Consider the following 18,714-nt stretch of genomic DNA (forward strand, 5'->3'; position numbering starts at 1 on the left):
TTGTTATTTAAAAGATCCTTTACACTACTGCTGCATTATATTTTCAAATTGATTCACATGGCGTCTCTACGAAAAAGAAATTCGATGATACAAGTCTTTAATATTTTCTAGGAAGTTGATTTACAGTAATATCTTTCATTACCTGGTACGAGGCTTGGTAATACAATTTGTACAATAATAGAATTCTTAATATAACTTGATTCTTATTTGTATTTATATTTGTAATAATCAGGATGCATTTCTTCTTCAATTCTTTTGACAGAATATTATTGTACATGGTTTCCTTCCAGTGTGAGAACGGAACAATATCACCGGTGTCTTCCTAAATCTTTTATGACTACAGTTTTATTGGATTCTTCTTATCGTAGTGGAAAATTACTCGCTCTCTTCATCAGTAAATTGATTGATCACCTGTTGTTGAACGATGGACACCTTGTATCGGTACACCGGTTGTTTTCTTGTCGTTTTAACTGCACTTATACGTGGATGTGGGGAATCGTTCATTTATGTGGAATGAGAGTAGGTGAAAATAAATTAGAATATATATTTGAGCCCAGTCAGTACTAATAAGTACGATTTATTTGGCTCGTTGCAGGGAAAAGCCTTTCGGCATAAAAACCCTGGTTGGAATACAGTTGATGATGATGTGTCGCTGGCTTACCTATCGGCAACTATCGATGATGATGGTATTCCAAAAGCAGAATATAATTCTGGCCACGTGCCTTCTTCTTTGTTCCCTTGTCCCGCTGGTGTAATAGTTGCTCAGGAGTGTAGTTCTCTTTGATGTAATCGCTAGAAGGTCTCGTAGTAGAATAGCATTTAACCCTTTAGCTTACAAAGACGTCTCAGAGGCGTCACAAGGTTATCGGACAAAAAACGAATAAAACGCCTCAGAGGCGTCGCAAGGTTTTGGGACCAAAAATGAATAAGACGCCTCATCGTAAGTCTACCGGGCGTAAAAAACAAAACATTTCAGAATATTGTTTGGGCGGCCGTTCCAAATATGAATGTAAAAGTATTTTTCGTAACTCTAGTTTTACACTTTCTTACTCTGATATTCTTACTCTCTACCTTGATTCTTTTCCCTCTTCACCCTTATACTCTGTTACTGTGTAATAAAGGACGATATTTCTTATATCTCTACCCAACCGAAAAATAACTTTACTTATTCGAACTACGTATATATTTAGCAACGATCGTTTTCGAATATTCATATCTTCATGTTTCTTGCTTACATTTTTTCCAATCCCACATGAATATAATAGGTCACAGAGAAATTCCAGAGACGCGACGTTCAGTTTCTTCAGTTATTAATAATGAATTATTCAATTTGCAACAATAAGTCTTTTTTTGTTTAATAATAAACTAACCGTAATTATTTATTAACCCTTTAGCTTACAAAGACGTCTCAGAGGCGTCACAAGGCTATCGGACCAAAAACGAATAAGACGCCTCAGAGGCGTCGCAAGGTTTTGGGATCAAAAACGAATAAGACGCCTCAGAGGCGTCGCAAGGTTTTGGGATCAAAAACGAATAAGACGCCTCAGAAACGTCGCAAGGTTTTGGGATCAAAAACGAATAAGACGCCTCAGAGGCGTCGCAAGGTTTTGGGACCAAAAATGAATAAGACGCCTCAGAGGCGTCGCAAGTCTACCGGGCGAAAAAAACAAAACATTTCAGAATATTGTTTGGGCGGCCGTTCCAAATATGAATGTAGGAATATTTTTCGTAACTCTAGTTTTACACTTTCTTACTCTGATATTCTTACTCTCTACCTTGATTCTTTTCCCTCTTCACTCTTATACTCTGTTACTGTGTAATAAAGGACGATATTTCTTATATCTCTACCCAACCGAAAAATAACTTTACTTATTCGAACTACGTATATATTTAGCAACGATCGTTTTCGAATATTCATATCTTCATGTTTCTTGCTTACATTTTTTCCAATCCCACATGAATATAATAGGTCACAGAGAAATTCCAGAGACGCGACGTTCAGTTTCTTCAGTTATTAATAATGAATTATTCAATTTGCAACAATAAGTCTTTTTTTGTTTAATAATCAACTAACCGTAATTATTTATTAACCCTTTAGCTTACAAAGACGTCTCAGAGGCGTCACAAGGCTATCGGACCAAAAACGAATAAGACGCCTCAGAGGCGTCGCAAGGTTTTGGGATCAAAAACGAATAAGACGCCTCAGAGACGTCGCAAGGTTTTGGGATCAAAAACGAATAAGACGCCTCAGAGGCGTCGCAAGGTTTTGGGACCAAAAATGAATAAGACGCCTCAGAGGCGTCGCAAGTCTACCGGGCGAAAAAAACAAAACATTTCAGAATATTGTTTGGGCGGCCGTTCCAAATATGAATGTAGGAATATTTTTCGTAACTCTAGTTTTACACTTTCTTACTCTGATATTCTTACTCTCTACCTTGATTCTTTTCCCTCTTCACTCTTATACTCTGTTACTGTGTAATAAAGGACGATATTTCTTATATCTCTACCCAACCGAAAAATAACTTTACTTATTCGAACTACGTATATATTTAGCAACGATCGTTTTCGAATATTCATATCTTCATGTTTCTTGCTTACATTTTTTCCAATCCCACATGAATATAATAGGTCACAGAGAAATTCCAGAGACGCGACGTTCAGTTTCTTCAGTTATTAATAATGAATTATTCAATTTGCAACAATAAGTCTTTTTTTGTTTAATAATCAACTAACCGTAATTATTTATTAACCCTTTAGCTTACAAAGACGTCTCAGAGGCGTCACAAGGCTATCGGACCAAAAACGAATAAGACGCCTCAGAGGCGTCGCAAGGTTTTGGGATCAAAAACGAATAAGACGCCTCAGAGACGTCGCAAGGTTTTGGGATCAAAAACGAATAAGACGCCTCAGAGGCGTCGCAAGGTTTTGGGACCAAAAATGAATAAGACGCCTCGGAGGCGTCGCAAGTCTACCGGGCGAAAAAAACAAAACATTTCAGAATATTGTCTGGGCGGCCGTTCCAAATATGAATGTAGGAATATTTTCGTAACTCTAGTTTTACACTTTCTTACTCTGATATTCTTACTCTCTACCTTGATTCTTTTCCTTCTTCACCCTTATACTCTGTTACTGTGTAATAAAGGACGATATTTCTTATATCTCTACGCAACCGAAAAATAACTTTACTTATTCGAACTACGTATATATTTAGCAACGATCGTTTTCGAATATTCATATCTTCATGTTTCTTGCTTACATTTTTTCCAATCCCACATGAATATAATAGGTCACAGAGAAATTCCAGAGATGCGACGTTCAGTTTCTTCAGTTATTAATAATGGATTATTCAATTTGCAACAATAAGTCTTTTTTTGTTTAATAACCAACTAACCGTAATTATTTATCAAACATCTTGCAAAGTTAATTGTACCGCGCACGTGTATATACAAATCATAGGAAGTTTGAGATTAGTATTGTTTCGAACGCTGAGCCAAGCTTGTGTTTATGTCCCTGCGCGCGACCGACTGGTGTCGCTTTAAGGCCGCACAGTTGGAAATTCGATCGTAAGGGAAAGGGTTAATAACAATTGTTGTGTCGCATAGACAACGCATAAATTGTAGCAGTTAGAAACATGCGAAAAGTGAGGCTGCTGAGCGAAGATCACGGGTTAGGATAGTACTCGTATCAACAACAATAGTGCCGTATATAATTGATTTGATTATTTTTTGTTTGTGACACCCTAAAAAGTGGCAAATAATATTGAAGAATATTTTAGAAGGAAAAAAATGAAATAAAAGATTATGAATCAAGCGATTCAATGAGTGATGTGAACACCAGTGATGTATTTGATCCACCATCATCAGATAATGAAGAATCAATCGATCAAAGAAGAATTAATAGAAAACGGCCCAAAAAATGAAGTATTAGGTCTAGTAATAATTAGTGTCGTTTCTTCAACACAGTTCACAGAGTGCAGTTCGCTCTTCTCTCGTCAAAACCGATTGCCGTTTTTAGAGCAAGTTGTTACAAAGATAAAAAATGGGTGCTTTATGTTAATCTGAAGAGACGGCCACAATGATTGGACAAAAGCGAAGCGCCGCAGTCCACGCCAAAACCTGACTTGCATACGAAAAAGGTGATGTTATGTGTTTGGTGAAATTTAGGAATTCTTCATTATGAACTCTTATCAACCAACCAAACCATTACAAGCGAAGTGTATAGTGCACGATTGGAAAGGTTAGACCCAGCTTTGAGGGAAAAAGGACCAGCGCTGATTAATCGGAAGGGCGTAATTCTTCATCACGTTAACGCACGACCGCATACTGAAAGAATCACGGTGGAAAAACTACGTCAGTTGGGATGGGATGTTCTCCCACAATCTGCATATTCTTCAGATATTGCCCCGTCCGATTATCATTACTTTCGTTCCTTGCAAAATTTTCTTCTTGGAAAACATTTCAATAATGAAGAGTGCCTCAAAAACAGCATGACTGAATTTTTTGAAACAAAATCACAAGAATTTTACAATAGAGAGATTAAGATGCTACCTGAGAGTTGGGCACAAGTAGTTTAAAAAAACGGCGACTATATCGTTCATTAAATTGTTTTTTTTTTGTTTAAATTAATTAGCTAGACAGGACGAAGTCCTAATAATAATAAGAAAAAGAAGAAGATATAATATATATATATATATCTTCTTCTTCTTCATTCTTTAGTTTAGGCAAGTTGCCTGTTCCGTAACGACGTTTCTCTGCCTATTGCACTGTTAAATTGTCGCACCATCGTTTTCGTGGGCGCCCCGTACTTCTGCGGCCAATCGGTGACGTATCCCGTGCAATTCTGACGATTCTTCTGTTGTTGTCCTTTTCGTTGTCCTTTTCCTTGCATGGGTCGTCATCTGTGGATCAGTCCTATTCCGAGGCAGAGTGTCGTTTCTATGAGCCGCAATTTTTTTTTACGTTGGGTAGGGAGCTAACCTGATCCAACAACCTTTCTCCTTTTCCCGGGCTTAAATTGTATATAAAATATATTTTTTTTTATAATATAAGGATTGTACATAAACGAAAGTAGGTTGAAACATTTGACCCTCAACAAAAAAGATTTATTAATTTTTGTTTGTTTAAATAAAAGAGTGATAAAAAATTTATTTCTATGCGAGGCTCAGAACTTTTCAATCCATCTACATACATTCAGAAAATATAAAGCATTGTTTAAAAGAAAAATTAAGCCAACGAATGATAAAAAATGTACGATGGTGGATTGAAAATTTTTAAGCCTAACATTAAAACAGTTTTTTTTATCAAACTTACTTTTATTTTTCGACGTAATTTCAAAACATAGAAAAGAATTGGCTTAAAACTTTGTTCTACCTACGTATATATAATTATATATTATAATAAAAGCTCTATGGGAGATAGACTCCAACTTCGTTCAACCATTGTTCAAATTGCCATAAGTTTGCATTTAACCATTTGATGTTACTTTTGATATCTTCGATCACATTTTTTTTTGTGTGCGTACTTGGCCCAGTATTTGGATATTTATTGAAAAAATCTTCAACCTGTAATTAATGTATTAGATAAAAATAGATCCAATTTTTAATCGAATCATTAAAGAAAATACTTCTTTCAATTTCTGTTCATCTTTAAATAAAGAGATAGTTGCTCCAATAACTGCATCCACAGCATGATCGTTTAGTGCGAATTTTTCAATTAAGTTTTCCCAATGGTTTCTATAAAGAAAATTGTATATTTCATATTTTGTTTTTACTCATATTTAAGATTTGTGTTAATCGTGTGACTAATTATATTTATTTTTTCTTTATATGTACAATTTTTATATAATCTTCATGCTAATTATATCTTTTTTTTAAATTTATATATTAGGAGTACAAATAATTAAATTTAATATTAGGAGTACAAATAAGTTTCCGCAGTTTTTTGTCAAAAAAATAATATTTATTGCGAAAGAACGGTAGTTTAAATTTAATCGAAGTATTGTCCATCATTAGCAACTACTTTTTCCCATCTTTAAGGCAGCGTTCGGATTCCATGTCTGAAGAACTAATTATCTTTTGAGGCTATCCACGAATCAACCCAATTTTTGGTATCTTCGTATGATGTGAACGGCTGCTTCAACAGAGCATGTGCCATTGACCGGAACAGATGATAGTCGGACGGCGCAATGTCTGGTGAATACGGCAGGTGGGGTAGTACTTCCCAATCAAGTGTTTTCAAATAGTTTTTCACCGGAACCGCTACATGCGGACGAGCATTATCATGTAGAAGAATAATTTTGTCGTGTCTGGAGTAGTATTGAGGGCGTTTTTCCTTCAGAGCTCGGCTCAATCTCATCAATTGTGTTCGGTAGAAAGTTCCAGTGATTGTTTCGCTTGGATTAAGCAACTCGTAATACACCACACCCAGCTGATCCCACCAAATACACAGCATGAGTTTTTTTCCATAAATATTCAGTTTTGCTGTGGATATTGACGCGTGGCCAGGTAGTCCCCATGATTTTCTTCTTTTTGGATTATCATAATGTATCCACTTCTCATCACCAGTGACGATTCGATGTGAAAAACCTTTTTTTTTGTGTCTAGCTAGCAGCATTTCACTCATACATAATCGGCGTTCAACATCTCTCGGCTTTAATTCGTATGGAACCCAATTACCTTGTTTATGAATCATTCCTAACAATTTTAAACGATGTGAAACTGCTTGCTGAGTGACTTGTAAAGTAAGTGCAAGTTCTTTTTGCGTTTGAGACGAATCTTCCTCCAATAATTTCACCAATTCTGCATCCTCGTAAATTTTTGGCCTTCCACTGCGATCTTTGTCTTTTACGTCGAAACCACCTTTTTTAAACTTTTGAAACCACTCATAACATGCTCTCTCACTCAAGGCAGCCTCATTTTATGCTTCTACGAGCAATCGATGAGCCTCAGCTGCAGATTTTTTTAAATTAAAGAAGTAACCTAATTTTCAAGCCGGTTATCATCTGCGAATTCTAACGTAAACCTCGTGCAATGCTATCTCTCTCAAAACTACGGAAACTTATTTGTACTCCTAATATATAAAATTTATATATATAATTTTGATGTTAAAAATATATTTTTTTATAATAAATGATATATTTTACTTAAAAAAATCCCAGACTATATCAAGACCCATTGGATTTAGAGCGATATTACTGATAATTTCAAAAAAATCTTGTCTACGAACTACTTTCGTATCTTGTATCTTTTGGAGATATCTACAAAATACACATCGAGATAATTTGATATATATAATTATTGTTTAATTTTATTTATAAATAAATAGCACACACATACTTAGCGAGAATATCTTTGTTTTTAACAGCTGCTAATCTTATTAAGAGTCTTTTTTTCTCTTGTACGTCTGTTTCCCTTAAAAAGAATTCCCACATTTTGTCAAATATTGATTCAGCTGCATCACTTGGCACAAAGAGACCTTGATAAATAAATAAATAAATAAATATATGAATTATTTCAATTAGAAAAATATATTTGTGGCCAATAAGTTCGTGGGTTATTTTTTTAAATAAATAACAGATATCACAAGCGTATGAATTATGGGCTTATTTAATACATGTATTAAAGTAAAATTTTTGTGTATATTTCTTTAAGATAACTAACCAAAAGAATAAACGACAGAACGAACATCAGGATGTAATTTTTGTGTGCCATTACTTTCAACAAATTTTTGAAGCTTCACAGTAGCTGTGTCCAAGCAATGATCGAATTGTACACCGCATGCTATCTTCAGTATAACTACCCGTAATTCTCTCGAAAAATCGATCGTGAGATTAGGAAGATTTCTCGTACGCGATCAAATATAAGAGAAATAATAATACCATTAAATTTTGTATCGATTTTCTACCTTTGTGGTAATTCCTCTTTCTCGCTCACGTTCCATCCCACTTGTTGATACATTTTTCCAATCAAACGTTGTATGTAGTACTATAATAAATGCGTTATCTTATTAATTAGATGTCAATAATAATAATATTAACAAAGAAATTATATTTTTTTATATGAAATGCCAAAGAAAAATTAAATCGCATAATTTTACATAAATATTTGTTATAACGGTGAGAACAAAAATAAGAAAAATAAAAATAAAACGGTCAATATCCCCCTTTTCAATTTTTATTATACGTTTAACAGGACGGGTTGATGAATAGTCTTTTCTAAAAGTTTTGAGATCATGTCGAAAAATAAAAAAGTAAGCTAGATAAAAAAGAAAAATTATTTGTATGTCAGACTTTAAACTTTTCGACTTACAAATAATTATTGTAATATATATTGTAATTACAATATATTGTTGTATATTACAATATATATTACAATATGTATTATTGTTATTATATTATTATTACAAAAAATTATGTAATATATAATAAAATTGAATAAATAGAATTGTACTTGAAATGGACGATGCAAATTAGTTGAATGAAGTAATTTGTTAACTCGATTGATCCATTGACCAGCAACTATCCAAGGTTGAACAGTATTTTCGTTTTTTAGATAAGTGGTCATGTTTAAAACAATATCATAAGACAGATCTTTATTATCACCTAAAATAAATGCATCGTGCAACAAATCGGCACGATTTATTGGATCCAGAACCTATTCATCAGATTATGAAAACAAATTATTAAAGCATATTCTTGTTATTAATTAATATATTTAAATCAATAGAATTATTAGAGTGCATGTGTGCGTAAACTTTACTTGAATATCTGTCAATAACAAATTAGTGAACATTTTCCAATTATCCTTTGTGTAATTAACAATATAATAACCAACCGAATTATGATTCAATTTAACCCAATTTATTGGTTTTTCTAGGACCAATTCAACTGCACGTATATTAAAAAGGATTGTTAGTTTTTATCAATACATTTTTAGTATGAATCAATCATTTTAATCGATCCAAATGTTATGAGATTTATTATTTTGTTTATTTAGTGATAAATCTTAAGGTCAACTTTGTTGAAGCCGGACACTATTTATTGATTTGAAAATTGTTTGGATCAATTAAAATGGAATCGAGAAATTGCATATTGTTAAATCGGAAAGAAAAAGAAAATTAAAAACTTACCGCAAGAATAATTTGCTGGGAACCAAGCAAACTTGATACCATCTTCTTGTCGACTGGTTATGTATTTTAAAGGAATATCCCAGCTTTCCCTATTATTGCAAATAAACTATTATATGGAACAATGATTGATAAAAATGAAAATCATCGTTTATCTTACTTACTTGAATGAATCATCTTGTGTTTTATCAATAACGTATCGTTGCTGAGATAATTTGATTAATTTGTTTTTCTGTTGTACATTAACAACAGGAAATCCAGTTAATCTCGTCCATCGGTTTAAAACATCGATTAGGTTAACGAAATTGTGATTTTCCTCGTTAAAAAGTTCAAAAAGTTCTTTCGATTCAGCATTAGAAAATTGATACTTTTGTAAATAATTTCTAATTCCAGTAATGAATTTAACGTTTCCCATTGCGTTTTCTAACATGTTGATCACTGCAGCACTCTAATTGAGAAAAAAAAAAAACAAATATTATGCAAAGTATATTTTGTTTAGAAATAGATATTGGCAAATATTACGACATTGTAAATAAAAAATAAATAATGTTATTAATTATATAATAGGAGACAATATATATAAAATGTTAGCGTACTTTTTGATAAGAAATACGATCAAACATTTGACCTATCTCGTCGGAAGCTTCCAAATAATTTATTATTGGATGTGCGTTTTTTTTCATGTCGTAGATCATTGACGTATATTTGGTATTCACTGGAAATGTTTGCATCTAAAAAAAAAAAAACCATCATAATTAAACTACAATTAATAATTAATAATTCAATTATTTACAATTTTGTTCACGTAGTTTTGTTTTTTAATTTGATAATATACAAGACCTGATACCAATCGGGAAAAATAAAATCGACTGCAACATGTTCCATGTATGTTGCGAAGCCTTCGTTGAGCCAAAGATCGTTCCACCATTTCATAGTAACTAAATTTCCAAACCACATGTGTGCTAATTCATGGGTAACCGTGAGAGCAACGCTTTTTATATTTTCACAGGAACTATGTTCCTCGCTGTATAACAATTCGGTTTCACGAAACGTTACCAAACCCCAATTTTCCATTGCACCAGCTGCAAAATCCGGTATTCCAACGAGATCTGCAAAATTTTCATCAATTATCTTTTAATACGTATGCATTTTATTATATAATACATATATATAATGCGTGAGTTGATTATTATCAAAGTAATTTAAGTGTTATATATATATTTTTTATGATTCTTTATTATTACTGTTATAATGTAATAAAAAGGATACTGGTATAAAATCAAACAGTACTAATATTGAATTTTGAAATAATATTATGTATTAATAATATTATAAGAGAGTAAAAATAGAGAAAATGAATAACTATTATTAATATTAAGCTTCCAAACGCATAATTAATATAAATTATTGCCACGACTACAGTGTCGAGAATAATTCAGCCAAGGAATATTTTTAAAATTAATTACGATATCGAAAAATTCTTCTTTTTTTTTTTGTCAGTATTATGTATTCTTAAATTTTCGTATTTAATTAACGCCTGAAAATATGCAACACTTTATACTTAGCCGATAATGGAATCACCAACGCCACTTATCGATGGAAACATTTTTTCATAAAAAAAAAAATTAGTTCTCTATATATAAAATGTTTTGAAAGAAAATATATATTAATATGAATTACATTGTTCAATTAACTAATGCTATACCTAATTTTGGTAGAGCATAATCAATGTTCAAAATATTCGAATAATATTCGATAGCTTGTGCAGCAATATTCAAAGCAAATTGAACTTTATTTTTGTAATCCGATCTAACGCAAACACTCAGTGGTATTCTAGTTCCATTTAAAGAATCTGCGCTTGAAGTTAAACATTCGAAATCACTTATCAGAAAAGCCACCAAGTATGTCGACATCGGTTGAGTTGGAGCAAAAATAGTTATCATCAAATCATTTTTATCATCTGCTTTATCGACTTTCTAGAAATAAATTTCGAGAAAAGAATTATATCTCTTTTATATCTAACTTTTGTATATTGTAGATTTTTAATATTTTATAAACTTTATAAAATAAGAATAGAACGTCCAACTGATATAATTTTTTACTTACAATACTTGGCATGTTAGATAAAGCATGATAATTTGATTTTCCATCGTGAACGATGCGAATATGAAAAATAGACTTAAAAGATGGCTCATCGAAACAAGGAAAAGCTCTTCTTGCATAAGTTGGCTCGAATTGTGTGACCGCTAATTTTCTGTGAGATAAATAAACCGGCAACGAAACAAAAAACGAAGAAAGAAGAATATTATAAAATGTTAACTATACAAAAAAAAAAAGAAATATAAAAATCATTGAAATCACCTGATACGATCATTTTCAGAATTCACCATGTAACTGCTCAAATAAAAGCCATTAATTTTATTATTTAATGTACCACTGTAATTCATTCTCAAAATATAATTATCAGGTGATAAAGGATTTGTAGTTTCGATCACTATCATTTCATACTCTTCGATAGGATAAATAGCATCGATTGAAATTTCGTTATAAGGCTGATCAATTTTATACAATTTAGTTGAAATAATAGTTAAATTCTTTGAATGCAATGCTATAAAATTTTTAATCTAGAAAACAGGAATGGAAAGAGGTCAAATGTATTGAAAGTAACACAATTCGATTACTTTTATATAATTTAGTCGATGTAATAGTTACATTTTTTAAATATAAAGTTATATAAATGTTAATTTCAAAAAATGCGGGAAAGAAGAGTTTGAGTCAGACATATTGAAAGTGACAATTCGATTCAATTAATCGAAATGTAAAAGATCGAAATGTTACCTTCATTATTCGTAAATCAATTTGTATAGCACCATAAAATCTGTCCTCAATAAAATCTGGTGATGCAGCTATGATATATTTTTTTGGTACAATATCTTTGGACAAACGACCATTGTCCACGTGTTTCAATTCATTTTCATTTTTATTGAATATTTTTTCTCGACTTAGTATTATCTTGAAGGTTATTAAAAATAAAAAAAGGTATCGTTTATTTATCATTACGATTGTAGAAACAAAACTTTCTTTATACTACTATCTTAAGGAATTGATGATGTTTGATCGATTAAACATGATCGATATTTGAAAGTAACGCTTTTGTTTATTTCAATATCATCTACGAGGTTTTATATCTTATATTACTAACGATAATTAATTCGAATGAAATAGGTTATTCAGAAAAAGTTATCAAGTTGATTTATTGTTATCGACTAACAAATCTAAGGATGTTTTACACCATGAGAATATATTTATTTATTTACAAAAATATTAGTGTTTAAATAATTTGTATATGTATATTAAAACAAAACATATTCTATACTTTATATACATTATATTTTAATAATATTTAATATATTATATATATTTTGATTATATATATTATATGACAAATGGGGTAGAGGGTAAGAATCTTTTTTTTTCTTTTTAAAATATTATATATACAATATAATCACTCAGGTGGAGTACAGCTTACATGTAATATATACTTAACTGTGGCCATCACACCAAAGTTTGGCGCTTCTACTGTCACGCTTCTGGCGGCGGAATTGAATACCAAAAAAAACCCTATGTACCTGAATAACCGTTGCTACTGGCTCTCTTCCTTCTCGACCATAGAAAGAAACACACGCAGCGGCAGCAACGCGAACACGTGTTCCTCTCTTTGTCCAAAGATTCTTGTTCAGTTTTGTGTAAGATTTATATAAGTCAGTTTTTGTTACATTTTTAATAAAGAAATATTCATATAACATTGTTCACCTCGTTAACTTAATTATTTGAATATAGTTGAACTCGCTATATAACACGATTGTGGTACAATACTATCAAAGAACAGTACAAACTGTCAAAGAATACAGTATTCTTTGATAAATTGTTCTAAATGTGATAATCTTCTACTACAATAAATAACAGTGAACCCAACATGTTACACACCGGCATCGAGTAAGTTTTAATTTATAGAAGTGCTCAGGGGACCTAATGGAGATTTTCTTGAAAACTCGCCTGGCAATCAACATGCTGCTGTATGGCAGAGGTTAGGTTGTCATCTTCCTTGAATATGATTGGCTGCGTAGCAGTAGTAGGTACGCTTATTCATATACGTGGGGTTTTCTTAGTTATCAGTTTTCGCCATCAGAGGCGTGACGGTAAGAGTGCCGGTGGCGCCAAGCTTTGGCGTGACGGCCACACTTTAAAAGTCATCAAAAAAGAAAGGTTAATATATATCTATAAAATAAAACTTAAATTGTTTTTATCACATTTATATGATATATACTATATGACTATCATAAATTAAAGGATATCTGTTCTAACTGCTATGAAATTAGTTAATTGCAACGAGTGAAAAAAATACTAATTAAGAATAGAGCATGAAATAGTATCTTAATAACTATAATTTATGTGTATACTTTTAAATATATCTGATTGTTGTGTACATTGAATTTATTTTGATTATTTTTTTTTCACTTAGAATACATTTGAAGTTTTGAAAGAATTCTCAATATTTTTTATGTAAAACAATAAATATTATATGATGATCGTCGTAATTTAAGAAATAAAATTAAAAGAAAAAGTATGTCATTAACAAAGATTTTTTATCATTATTGAGAACATTTAAAACTAATAATATATATATATATATATCAAATGCATAATATAATATATTAGATTAGGGGAAAAAAATCAATTATTTTTGACTTGAAATAAACGTAAAAATAATGGATTTCTTTTTTCCTAACCTAATATATCACATATATTAGCAATGTGATTACTTCAGTTCAATATATGACTAATTGCTTACAAGTTACAAAAACTAAAACTTCCCAATTCATTGAACATACAAGACTACAATATGAAAAGTATTTTATTCCTAAAAAGTAATATAATTAATTGTACAAAAAATGTGTGACATTTGTATACAATTTGCAGACATGTATTATTGATGCTAGTTGGAAACATATTTAATTATCTCAATTAGAAATAACAAGTTTGCATGAAATACACAGAGAGTTTCTTATAATTGAAAAATTGTTTACTATTCTTAGTTGAGTACCGATATACTTTTCAGTCAATTATTTTAAATCAAGTTTATGTGACATATTAAGCCCCAAGTCATTTTTGCCGAGCTTTCCATTTGGGTTACGATGATCTGCCAGCCATAGAAAAATAAGACCGTTTGCCACTGGTGACTGATGTGACTTGAATAAAAAGTTTATATATATATATATAAGACCAGTAATTTAGTTAAATAATAATATTTAAATTTTAAGGAAATATATATATATATAGCAACTGCAGAATATTGATGCAATCTGGTTATCAAACGCTGGCTTTAGATATAATGCAAAGAATGACGCTTCTTCAAGAAGCCGCTTTGGAGAGGTTATACAGATGGACGCAGAGTCAATGTAAATATATAGAAGATGAACAGTTAGCACCTTTACTTGTTAAAGCAATGAGTAAATTGCAAGATAAACTTATTTTATTCAAGTAAGTTGAACTATTTATATATTAGTAAAATAATTCATTTTTACAATTATTTATGAAAACTTTTTTATCAGATATATTTTAGATGAATATTGCTCTAATAGAAGAGCAGCTCTCATAGGATCTTTTATTGACGCATTAACGTTAGGTGAATCCATTGGTGGAACACCAAATCCTATAGAAATGCACGCTCATGATCATAAAAGATAGTTGGCGACATACTTGCCTGGTTGCATCAAGCAATTCCTATTGAAAAGGAGAACATATTGATTTTAGTTAAAGATTGTGATAAAACTGGTAAGAAATTGCTATCGATAATAATATTCTTAATAAGTTGCTACATACAATTATTAGGAATATTTATTTTAGATGTATCTGATCAAATTAAGCAGTGTCTAAGTAACATTACGGAAGGACTTTGTCATCCTCTACAATTAAGAATAGAACACATAGTCTCTGTCGAAGCTCCAGCTACTGTCTTATATTCTGTTACAACTCTAATAAGATTGTATCATGCTATAATTCAACAAATTATACCAGATAGCGTTCTAAACTCAATATCGTACAATTTCTTAGTATAGTCAAGACAAGTTTTCGGAGTGGATTACGAAAGGAAATTAGAACAGAGAGAGCTTTTGGAGAACGAGCTGAACCTTCAGAAAATGATTTAATATCGGCACCATCTGTTTCAAGATTATTATTCCTCTTGAATGAAATTCTATCCGTGGCTAGCATAGCCGAAGATGGAGTAAAATATATGCTTCAAGTAAATACAGTAATTATTGACATAATAATACATTCACTTGAATCAGTATTAACGAAAATTATGTTTTTACAGATAGTATCGTGTATTATCAATGTGTTATTAAAAGAAGTTAATGAAACAGCTTCGAGATTACCTACAGTTGATATGACTGCGTATCTTCTTAATTGTATGCATCGAATACAATCAACATTAAGATTATATGAATATATGGATCAAAGATTAGAAAGATTACAGATAAATGATTAGTTCTGATTTAAATTTTATAATTTTTTCATGTATTAATTTATTTAATTTATCAAATATAGGCTAACAGTCAGATACTCAAATTGATACGCTTATATTGGAACAAACTAGCTCTTAATTCGTAAACCTAAATCTCTGATCAATTTATACTATTTTACTAGGACGTAAACAGGGTGTTCTATCTGATATTTTTGGAATCAATCTATTAAGTGTTATATAGAGTTCACATTAGCAAATAAATCATGTTTTTTGAAATATTAATCAATATAATTTTAATAAATAATTTTATTATTGTTATTTTAATATAATTTATTATTCTAATATATTAACATGTGTGTGTGTGTTTTTGTAATTTCATTTAGAACAAATTGGAAGCATTTTTAGTAATGCCGGATGTATTATTATTACCTCAAATAAATTTACTACAAAGCAACAATTATCGTGAGGCTACCAAGAAACGTTCATTTGAAGTAATTGGAGCTATTTACAAACAGCTTTACGAAGCTTGTCACGATATAATAAATTTATATAAAAATCTGATTTATTTTAAAAAAATAAATATTAGTTTCCAAATAATTGTGACCTTGGATATTGAATATATTTAATAAGGATGTAAGTAAAATTAACTTATGTAATTATTAAAATAATTTATATTATTCTTACAATTGTATAAAACTAAAAATATAAAAAAATAATTATAAATTGGATAACAAAACACTTAAAAAAAGTTATATTTTGGTGCTTGTTCGATATTATGTTTGTGATTGGACGATACTTTCATTCGCTTCGAGTTACGATTTTGCTATTGGCTTGTTCGGGTATACTCAAGGTTTAGTAGTAGGGATAGCGTGGCGCGCGACTCGTTTCGCGATTGGTTCAACGTTCTTCGTCCAGTTACCGTGCTGTCGTCGATGGGAACGCACTAGTAATGTCTATGTTTCTCTCTCTCTCTTTCTCTATCTATCTCTATCTATCTCCCATTTTCTCTTTTCCTATCTCGTCTCGAGACGGCTCCGTCGCGTCTATCGTTCGTTCGACTCGGTGGAGGCAACTTCGCGTCGCGTTCGATCGGTCAAATTTCTTAGGTTATTTGGAGAAAAGAAAGGTACACCCCAAGAAGAAAACATGTTTATATTCGTCTGTGTTTAAAATGTGAAGAAGGAGAGGAGTAAAATATAAAGATAAATAAAAGAAAATATATATATATATATATATAAATAAATAAATAAATATAAATAAATAAATAAACTTAAGACGAGGATGGTTCGCGCGTGAGAATATAACGATGAACTGCATCGTTTTGTGCACAAAGATAGACGGATAGAGAGAAAGCAGAGTGAGTGAGTGATTGTAGCAGTATAGTGGCCAAAATGGCGGAATCAAGTTATTATCAGGTGAGTTTAAAAGTATCTTTTTTGTATATTATTTTTAATATTGTTTTTCTTTTTTCTTTTTCTTATTTCTTCTTCTTCTTTTATCAATTTTAATTTAATTTTATTTATAAGTATCGTTATTATTTACATCGAAAAAGAATATTTTTGTATGACTCGTGTATTGAATTTTTCTCAACTTCTTGTGTAATATTTTAATTTTCTACCATCTTTATCCTTATTTTTTATATGTTATTTTTTGATCTTGGTGTAAACAAAAATAATTTAAATAAAATTATTACGAGATTGATCGATAATTATCATTAAATAACAAAGATCGAATTTAACGTGAGTACGTAGAAAAGTATAATGATTTCGGAACACGTATAGGTAGACTGCACTTGACTGTCTCTGTCGATTCCTTTGAACTCTTTTGAAGCAACTTTAGTGACTTTCCAAAGCAAGTTCTGGTAACACCTGCTTCTTATTTTCTCGACAAGTGCTATTAATTCTTCTTCGTTTTGTCAAGAAATAATCTTATGATCTCTTCAAAAAAAAAAGAAAAATATCTTTTTTAAATATTTTAACGATAACATCATACCTTCTTCTTTGTTTTGTCAGAAAGAATCTTTTTCATCTCTAACAACAATAATTTTTTTAAATTAAAAAAATGTTTTTTTTTTTTTTTATTATCATTTTAACGAAGGAATATATAATAATATTCCTTGTGTTGTCAAGAGAAGAATTTTATGATCTTTTAAAATGTATGAAATAGAACAAAATAATTATAAAATATATTAAAGACAAACGAATAAAAGTAAAGAAAATAATTTTATCACGAAACGATCTTATGGTCTTTAAAAAAAAAAAGAAACAAGAATAGAATAAATTATAATTTAAAAATGAAAAAAAAAATAATAATAAGAAAAATGTTAAAAGAATTAAGAAAAAAAAATTATATAAAATTATATAAAAAATTATATAAAATTATATAAAAAATTTATATATATATATATATATATGTTACTTATTATTATTATTATTTATTAACTTATTTATTTATTAAAAAAAACTTATTTAAAAAAAAAAATATTGTTTCAACGAGAAAAAGGGTTATGTTCGAGAGGGAAGGTGTCTCGTGTGTAACTTAACAGGAAGTTTCAAGCTAAGAGACACACACACACACACACATACATATTATGTATATGTATATGTATGTATATGTGCACATGTGTGTTCACATACCACACACACCGGTTTTCTGATTCCGAACTTTCACGTGAAACGCGACGTCCGCTCTCAGTGTTCTTCGGGCGTCATCGGATCGGAGCCGATCTTGGCCGAGAACTCATCTATGTGTATTTGTTGAGTAGTATTAGTTTTGTGCTCGATTCTCCTCTCGTCGGTCCATTTCCTTTAAACGTTCAGAGATCATTTTATAATAGCTCATATTGTGTGTGTGTTTGGAAGAAGATAATTAATGTTTTGTTCGATTATTTTTATGAAATTTTTTTTTTAATTTTTATTATTATTTTTTTTTTAATTTTTATTTTTATTTTGATGTTTTTCTTCTTTCTTTTATTTTATAATCATTTATCGATTTTTGCGAGACTAGTTTTTTTGTTTTTTTTTTTTTTTTTTTTTTTTAAACAATTTTTTTTTAAACAATTGCAAC

General features: G+C 30.5%; 2 protein-coding genes, 1 long non-coding RNA gene and 1 pseudogene across 6 annotated transcripts in view; 3 read left to right on the forward strand and 1 right to left on the reverse strand.

The window, feature by feature from the left end:
* Positions 1–5,265: 5,265 nt before the first annotated feature.
* On the reverse strand, positions 5,266–12,179 carry LOC122515574 (glutamyl aminopeptidase-like). Its single transcript, XM_043632973.1, has 16 exons — positions 11,961–12,179; positions 11,484–11,746; positions 11,229–11,376; positions 10,828–11,098; positions 9,963–10,231; positions 9,719–9,853; positions 9,287–9,570; positions 9,126–9,214; positions 8,756–8,883; positions 8,447–8,650; positions 7,902–7,981; positions 7,466–7,472; positions 7,328–7,434; positions 7,141–7,254; positions 5,623–5,731; positions 5,266–5,563 (listed from the first exon to the last, which is right to left on the reverse strand). Exons 1-16 carry the CDS (start codon positions 12,177–12,179, stop codon positions 5,405–5,407), a joined length of 2,586 nt encoding a protein of 861 aa, XP_043488908.1. The 3' UTR covers positions 5,266–5,404.
* Positions 12,180–12,594: 415 nt separating this feature from the next.
* On the forward strand, positions 12,595–13,668 carry LOC122515499. Its single transcript, XR_006303285.1, has 2 exons — positions 12,595–13,209; positions 13,292–13,668. It is a non-coding gene; the product is annotated as an uncharacterized LOC122515499 (long non-coding RNA).
* A 357-nt stretch (positions 13,669–14,025) lies between these two features.
* Positions 14,026–15,930, forward strand: LOC122515575 (annotated as a pseudogene).
* Positions 15,931–16,552: 622 nt separating this feature from the next.
* The window catches only part of LOC122515613 (serine/threonine-protein kinase N), a 128,937-nt gene continuing 126,775 nt past the window's right edge, over positions 16,553–18,714 (forward strand). For all 4 annotated transcript variants that reach the window (XM_043633015.1, XM_043633016.1, XM_043633018.1 and 1 more), the window contains exon 1: positions 16,553–17,063. In XM_043633015.1, the coding sequence (XP_043488950.1) occupies positions 17,040–17,063 (24 nt within the window). In that variant the 5' untranslated portion in view covers positions 16,553–17,039. The remainder of the gene's footprint in view (positions 17,064–18,714) is intronic.

Source organism: Polistes fuscatus, unplaced genomic scaffold, assembly GCF_010416935.1.
Source record: "Polistes fuscatus isolate 324 unplaced genomic scaffold, CU_Pfus_HIC Scaffold18, whole genome shotgun sequence".
Taxonomy (NCBI): domain Eukaryota; kingdom Metazoa; phylum Arthropoda; class Insecta; order Hymenoptera; family Vespidae; genus Polistes; species Polistes fuscatus.

Bases quoted from the DNA above. Each gene is read 5' to 3' on its own strand.
- LOC122515574 (XM_043632973.1), bottom strand. From the start codon at position 12,179: ATGATAAATAAACGATACCTTTTTTTATTTTTAATAACCTTCAAGATA. The intron at 9,571-9,718 runs GTACGCTAACAT...TTTCTCAATTAG, and splicing joins ATCGTATTTCTTATCAAAAA to AGTGCTGCAGTGATCAACAT. The intron at 9,215-9,286 runs GTAAGTAAGATA...TTGCAATAATAG, and splicing joins ACACAAGATGATTCATTCAA to GGAAAGCTGGGATATTCCTT.